The sequence below is a fragment of the Danio aesculapii genome, chromosome 14 (genome assembly GCF_903798145.1).
Source record: "Danio aesculapii chromosome 14, fDanAes4.1, whole genome shotgun sequence".
Lineage (NCBI taxonomy): Eukaryota > Metazoa > Chordata > Actinopteri > Cypriniformes > Danionidae > Danio > Danio aesculapii.
The window spans coordinates 18,496,574-18,504,233 of record NC_079448.1 but is presented as its reverse complement, the minus strand read 5'-3'; the positions used below and the strand labels follow the sequence as shown (position 1 = coordinate 18,504,233).

The 7,660-nt window shown below is 36.9% G+C and overlaps 1 protein-coding gene across 1 annotated transcript in view; it reads right to left on the bottom strand.

Annotated features, from left to right (window-relative positions):
- thoc2 (THO complex 2) overlaps nt 1-7,660 on the bottom strand; it is a 121,690-nt gene that overhangs the window by 49,857 nt on the left and 64,173 nt on the right. The window contains exons 18-19 of the mRNA XM_056472947.1: nt 6,268-6,447; nt 5,611-5,775 (exon numbers count right to left, since the gene is read on the bottom strand). Of these exons, the coding sequence (XP_056328922.1) occupies nt 5,611-5,775; nt 6,268-6,447 (345 nt within the window). The remainder of the gene's footprint in view (nt 1-5,610; nt 5,776-6,267; nt 6,448-7,660) is intronic.

Sequence of the window (7,660 nt, the reverse complement as noted above, 5' to 3'; positions counted from 1 at the left end):
TAGGGCATTCCACAAGAATATGTTTAACAGTTTGGTTTTTGTTGCAATATAGACATTTTGGGGGTTCTCCTTTGAGTAAATGTTCATGTGTGACTCTTGTGTGTCCAATGCAGCATCTTCATCAATAACCTATAAACAATCTCATCGTGTCTTGACTTAAAAAATAAATTTGATGTTTTTCCTATTTTTGGCAGAATTTCAAAGAGTTTATTTTCTGGGCACTGATCCCATTCTGTTTGCCATTTGTTTATAATATAGCTTTTTATTAGTGGCTTTGCATCAGAAGGTGGGATTTTACACTCCTTTAGTATTACTGCTAGGGCTGTTTTGGCGGCTTTGTTGGCTTGTTCCTTTCCAAATAGTCTGTTATGTCCTGGGATCCAGCAGAAAACTATATTATAAAATTTTCTTTGTAGTTCATTCACTTTGCTAAAAATGTCAATAATAATGGGATGCTCCAGTTTAAAAGAATTCAATGTCTGTAGACAAGATTTTGAGTCAGAAAAAATAATAAAATTGTGTTCTTCAGCATTTTCAATGTGTTCCAGCGCTGAAAAGAGAGCCTTTGCTTCAGCTGTAATGCGAATGCCTTAGTGTAATTGACCCATTACTACTGCTGCAGAAACATGACTGTTCTTTTTTGATTCATCCGTGTATATTGGTTTATGAGTAGGATAAAATTGTCTTATGTCAGCAACTGCTTGTTGATATGTATGTGGAAAAGTATCAGCCTTCTTATGCTTGCTCAGATCCAGATTTACGTGCAACTTATTTAACCTCCATGGTGGGACCGGGCAAATGAGAGCATGGTGGATGGAATCAAGATTTTGATTCAGGTTTTTAATGTGTGTTCTGATCCGTACACAGAATGGTCGAATATAACTGGGTCTTGCCTCATACAAATCCAGATAGGTTTAGATGGATAGGATAGATGAGGTTGGAAGATTGGTTTAAAAGCTGGGTTGTGTTGATTTGTCTTTATTTTCAATGCATACTAGAGAGACAATTCCAAGTGTCTAATATAAAGAGGTGGTTCATTAGCTTCAGTGTATAGGCTTTGAGCAGGTGAGTTCTGAAAGCTCCAAGGGCTAGTCTAAGCCCTTGATGGTGTACAGGATCCAGCATTTTGTTAAATAAGATTTTCTAGCAGAGCTGTAAACTATACTCCCATAGTCCAGTCGTGAGCACACCAAAAGTCTATACAGCCTACTTAAAACAGTAGAATCTGCTCCCCATTTTGTTTTTGCAAGAACTTTAATTAGATCCAAGTTCTTCAAGCATTTGTTTTTTAGAATTGTTACATGTGGGATGAAGGTCATTTTACTATCGAAATGGAGTCCAAGAAATTTCATTTCTTGAACAATCTTGATAGGCTCTTCATCCAAAAAGAGTTCTGGATCATGATGTAGAGATCGTAAAAGACAATTTGACCTGTAGACCAATTACTCACTTTGTTGATGCAAAAACTGTAGCAGTCTTTCAATTATGTTCATGTTTTTTCCTCGGTAGCATATACAAATGTCATCCACATAAAGACTGCACATCATGTTTCTTCTAATGACATCGGAGACGCTATTAATTTTGATCAGGAAAAGAGTCACTGAAAGGATGCTGCCTTGAGGAACTCCTTGCTGTTGTACTTGAGGGTCTGACAGAGGGGTTCCTACTTGAACTCGAAAAGTTCTATTTGACAAAAATGTTGAAATGAAGACGGGTAAATTTCCTCTGAATCCCATTTTATACAAATCTTTAAGAATGCCATATTTCCAGGTAGTGTCATATGCTTTTTCTAGGTCAAAGAATACCGCTACAACATGCTCCTTTTTGATGAAAGCATTTCGTATGCAAGACTCCAGATTAATGAGATGATCTACTGTACTCCTTCCTCTTCTGAAACCACATTGTAAATCACTTATCTGATGATCAGACTCAAGCTTCTAAACAAGTCGGTTATTTACCATCCTCTCTATAGTTTTACATACACAGCTTGTTAAAGGTATAGGTCTGCAATTGTTGGGATCTTTATGTTCCTTCCCAGGTTTTGGTAAAGGAATAATGGTGACTTCTTGCCATGATGGTGGGATATTTACTGATTTCCAAATTTCATTGAAATTTTCCAGGAGGAGGAAAAGGCTCAATTGGGGAAGATGTTTTAGAAACTGATAATGTACTTTATCTGGTCCGACTGCTGTGTCATGGCAGCACTTTAGAGAGTTTAAAAGTTCTTCCATAGTAAAAGGTTGATTGTAGATCTCTGTGTTTTGGGAAATGAAATTATTTAATTGTTTCTTGGCGAGTTCAGATTTTTTGAAAATTTGTCTGATAGTTTTCTGTAGAGAAATTCCTTGCAAAAGTTTCTGCAAGTATATTAGCAATGTCATATTTACTAGTCAGCAGTGTGCCGTGATTATCCATGTGTTTTACCTCTTCCTTTCATTTTCCGAATTGCATCCCATATTTTCTTTGATGGTGTATTTATTGTCAAGCTCGACACACATTTATTCCAGCTCTGTCTCTTTGCTTCTCTTATATATCTCTGTGCCTGGGCTCTGCAAATTTTCGGTGCTTTAATAGGTTCTTTACATTGGTCATCAAACCAAGGATTCCGTCTCTTGCTCTGTTTTGTGGATGTTTTTGGTACCGATTCATCTGCTATTTCAATAATTTTTTCTGTGAACCATTTGATTGGATTTTCTTTATCCTGTTGCCATCAAGTCTCTCATAACAAAGGGTTTGAAATGAGTACCAATTAGCTTTTTCAAGTTTCCATTTTTGAGGTCTCTGTTGTGTATCTGCCGCTGTTTTGGTTATAATCAAGGGAAAGTGATCACTTCCACAAAGATCATCGGAGACATACCATGAGAAATCAGTAGTTAAAGTTGCATCACATATTGTTAAGTCAACAGCAGAGAAAGATCCATGTCCTTGGTTTAAGTACGTGTATGAACCATCATTTACAGGTCAATTTCATTAATTAGTTTTACCATCTTTCCCTTTGCATCAAGTTGTTTTCCTTCCCACAGAGGATTGTGAGCATTAAAATCTCCCATGAGAATAAACGGAGGGGGGATTTGTTCCACCAGATTTTCCAAATATTGATGTGATACAGTAGCTTCTGGGCGAATATAAACAGAACATAATGTAATAGTCTTTTGCAAAGTTACACGGACTGCCACTACTTGTATTTATTTCAACATTACTATGAATAACGTAATGTCCTGGTAATATTGATGTTCCACCTCAAGGACGTTGAAGATTTGGGCCATATGCATTTAAGTATGTAACATGTTTCAGAGATATATTGCTCTCTGGAGTAAAATGGCTTTCTTGGAGACAGAAAGCCAGGGGATTATAAATGCAAGCAAGATGTTTTAATTCAAAAAAATTGGCTCTTATGCCACGGCAATTCCACTGAATAATATGACTTTTCACTGTCAAGTTGGCAAGACATGTGAGTGCCCTTTGGTTCTAGTTTTAGGAGAAGTGCTCCGACTACGAGGTTTTGTGTCTTCTGACATTTCAATGTCTTTTGAGCTCTAGTCTTCATCTTATGCTCTTGACATGTTTTTTTTCTTTTTGAGGATTTGGTTTTTTGTAATTTCTTTTGGATGAGTTTTGTCACATAGATGAATTTTCTTTGTGATTTACATGAGTTTGATGGAGCACAGTCTGACTTTGATGATCAACACACTTTGTATTTACTGGAGTTTGAAATTTTATTTCTTAAAATTTTTAATTTATCCATGTCAAGTCTGTCTGAACCTCGACAGACTGTAGTTGTGGTTTCATCACAGCTGCAAAAGTCTTTTCCAATTTAAAAAATGGGGAATTCTCTACAAGTTTTCGAGCTTCCAAATAGCTCACCTTCTTAGAGCACTTGATTTTCAGTATTTCTTTTTCTTTAATCCAGGTAGGACAGTCCTTGGATGAGCTTGGATGCTCTCCTGCACAGTTGCTGCACTTTGGTGTTTTTTTACATTGCTCACCATGTTTTTCCTCTCCAGTCAAGTAGGCCTGTTTTTGCAAGCAATCGATCCATGTCCAAACTTTTGGCAGTTGAAACACCTGAGTGGATTAGGTGTAAAAATGTCAACATTGATACTCAAGTATCTAATTCGAATCTTTTCTGGAGGTAGTGGTCTACTGAAAGTTAAGATATAGGTTCCTATTTTTATGAGACAATCTTCTCTCCTGATTGTGATTCTTTTAACATGTATTACATCTTGAGGCATTAACCCTGTAGTAATATCGGTCTCTTCCATGTCTTCTAGTTCTCTGGTACGGATTACTCCTTTGCTTGGACTTAAGGTTGGATGGTGAAAAGTTTTCATAGCAACACCTGCAAGCACATTTGCACGTAGCAGGTTTACTGCCTGGATCGTTTTGGAGCATTCAAAGAATTTGTCCAGATCTTAGTTGTTTTCAACATCTTTCACTGTTCCTGCAATCCCAGAGATGCCTTTTGGAATTGCCAAAGGAGTTTAGAGAGTGGCATTTCAGATTGTAAAGATTCCAGAAGTATAACTCTCAGCCAGTTTTCACTTTTGGGGATAAGACTGATGCCAATTCCAAAGTAACAATCCAAATCCTGATCCGATAATTTTCTTTTTGGGTATTGTTTATTTGCCATTTTATCATGATTTCAGATTAATCACTCTTTCTCCACCGGGTATACATCAAGGATATAAGAATGATATACACAAGCAGGCATATTTAAAAATATGTATTACTCAATTGACCCTCAGCCAAAACCTTTCTGGAAGTTTGCTAGATGTTCAAAAATGTTCAGTAATCCACGGCATTTCTTGACTAGCCGATTGATTGGACCGGGCCCTTCCAACCTCCCGTCTAAGTGAAATAGGAGCAAAAGTACTTTGTTGGATCTGCAATAGTCGCAACAGATACATTCCTCAAATACCAGGATCTCTTTTTCCACTGACACAGGTCACAACTCACGGCTGAAACAAGTTGCCCCATTTGTCGCCTCTCACGATCAGCAAGGGGGTGCTGGGGACCTATTCTACCCCGGGTCCCCACAGGGGGAGTTAGAGGGGGAATAACATGGACAAATCTAGAACTGTCCATACAGTTAAAAAAATATATAAATAAATAAAATAAACCACTATCCTACAATTATCGACTTTCCTACAATTTTTTACAACTTCTGACTGCCCCTTTGTGACAACCAATATACATTTTACAAATAAGGAATTCATTAAATGCATCAGCTAGTTATGCATGAATTAAATAGAGACATTACACTGGCACAATTGTCGTCAACTTTCAGGGGAGCTCAGATAAAGCCTCAAAATTATTATTATGAGTGTGAATGGAGAAGTGTATGAGCGCTTGCCCAGCACTGGGGGTGCACTCTCAGTGGTGGGTTGTGGCTTGAAAACATATGCCAGATGTACTTCACAGTCCATTCCTCTGTGGAAACCCCTAATAATGCAGAGACTAAGCCGAATGAAAGCGAGTGAGAAGTTACAATACACAAGTCACAAAAATAATAATAATAAATGATTGTAGTGACTAATACCAAAGCATTGATATAAAAAAAAAAAGTTAATCAGCAAAGCACTAGGTCGTGAAACAGTTCAATTAACTCACCAGAATCTGATGGGCATACATCGGGCGAGACAGAAAAAATGCAGCATCATGTGGTGTGTGTAACTGGTTGCAGAGGACATCCACTGATGGTACCCGTTTAATGTAGTCTTCTGTACTGAGGTTAGATGCCAAAAAGCCACCAAACTGCACAAGAGTGTCATGACACTTTGGGGGAAAAATAGAAAGAGAAGCATTCATTATTAAACTAATCTTTTCCTATCCATATGCATGTATGCATACACACATAAATTTACATATATATACACACACACATACATATATATATGAATATACATATGCGCATATAAATATATATACATACATACATACATACATACATACATGTACATACATATACATTATAATAATTATTTGTATAAATACTGGACCTTTTCTCCAAGTTTATTAAATTAACTTTTTTATTATTTGTCTTTTAATAGCCTTCTTTGAAATATCGATGTAGTTTCTTCTTGAACAATCCCTCCAAGATGCCCAGTCTGGATGCACCTATCTATCAAAGTACCCTGCTAACTAATCTAAGTTTTACTCTTGAGATGTCCCGTGAGATATCATACTTAATTTGCAGTTAGTCTTTATTTAAAAATGCATATATTTAAATAGGACTGCATCATGGTTTCACTCATTATTTAACTATACCTGATCATAAAGCTTTCCCACGAGTTTTAGATGCTTTTCTCCCCCCTCAGAGAACACCACTCCATTCCTCTGCTGGGCCATCAGTAGACACAGAGGTAATGCCAGCTCATGATCCAAAAGAGCATCCTTCAGACGCTGAGAAGACTTCTTAGTGTTTCTAATCTGTCCAAAGTAACCACCCTAGATGAATAAGAAATAGAAGATGTCATGGTCAGGTCTACAGTATATCTGTGAAAACACAGAGAAAGGCTGTGAAGGAAACTACATTAATTGAATTATATAAAATGTATATTAGAAGGGAATAGACTGTTATGGAAAAATGCACAAAAGCAAGCACATCACTTTAAATGGGTGCTTGGCCAAACAGAAAAAATATATATTCAAAAAGGCGGCAAAACCAAGCTCAGAAAATGCCAATTTATCAAAATAAAAAAGCAGATAAAAGTCGTGTACATGCCTTTTTGAATATATATTTTGCACAACAGACTGTCTTCCTTTACACTTACTTTTGCCTTGTTACATTCATATTTGACCCAATATTGAAAAGTTTTGTGTACAGCTGTTATGGAAAAAAACAGCCATTACATAAGCACAATCTAATGTCAGAAAGAGGATTTTAAATTTAATTTAGACTACAGTTTTTTGTTCAGACCAATGCAATAATTAGTTTATAAACTTGCAGCTGTGTATAAGATATTTGCCCAGAAGAAAAATAATTGTGCTTAGCTGAGCCTAGTTTCTCTCTAGGATTTTTTTTTTTAAATCACTTCCATCAATTTGTGAAATTTGTTCCTCGTCACTGACTTGGCTGTGTTTGGCACTAGTGGAGCTGTGCATCAGTGGAGAACCAGCTCATTTGCATGAAAGGTTCAAGAAACCCTGGAGTACTTTTTTGAGATTATAACAGATTTGTGTGAGTTGAGCATCAATTAAGACAACATTAGCACCTATCAGCTTTAATTGTGAATAAACCTGGATAATTTTGAGCATCTAATTTCATCTTCCGGATTTAAAATAATTTTTGGGGAAGTATTAAAATCGGTAATGTAGCGCGTGTCTGCCTGTGAGACCACATGGCCGGGCACGGTATGCAGTAGTTGCTGTTCATTAAGGGTGATATGTGTTTGTTTCCATAATTCACAGGGTTTGTCACATTGGTAATTTATTATTTGAAATTACGAATAGCCCATCATACATGTAGCAGGGCATTAAATTACTTACTGTTTATTTCTTTAGGTTTTAACTTTGTAAACTATAAAATCTTGGGTCTCTTCACGTTTTGTGTCCGATTTTTTTTGTCTGTTCTTATGAGCCAACTGACTCTGTTGTTTGATCCCCTCTTTTTCCCCCGCTCAGCCGGCCACGCCCACTCCTCCCTCTGCTGGCAGCGCTC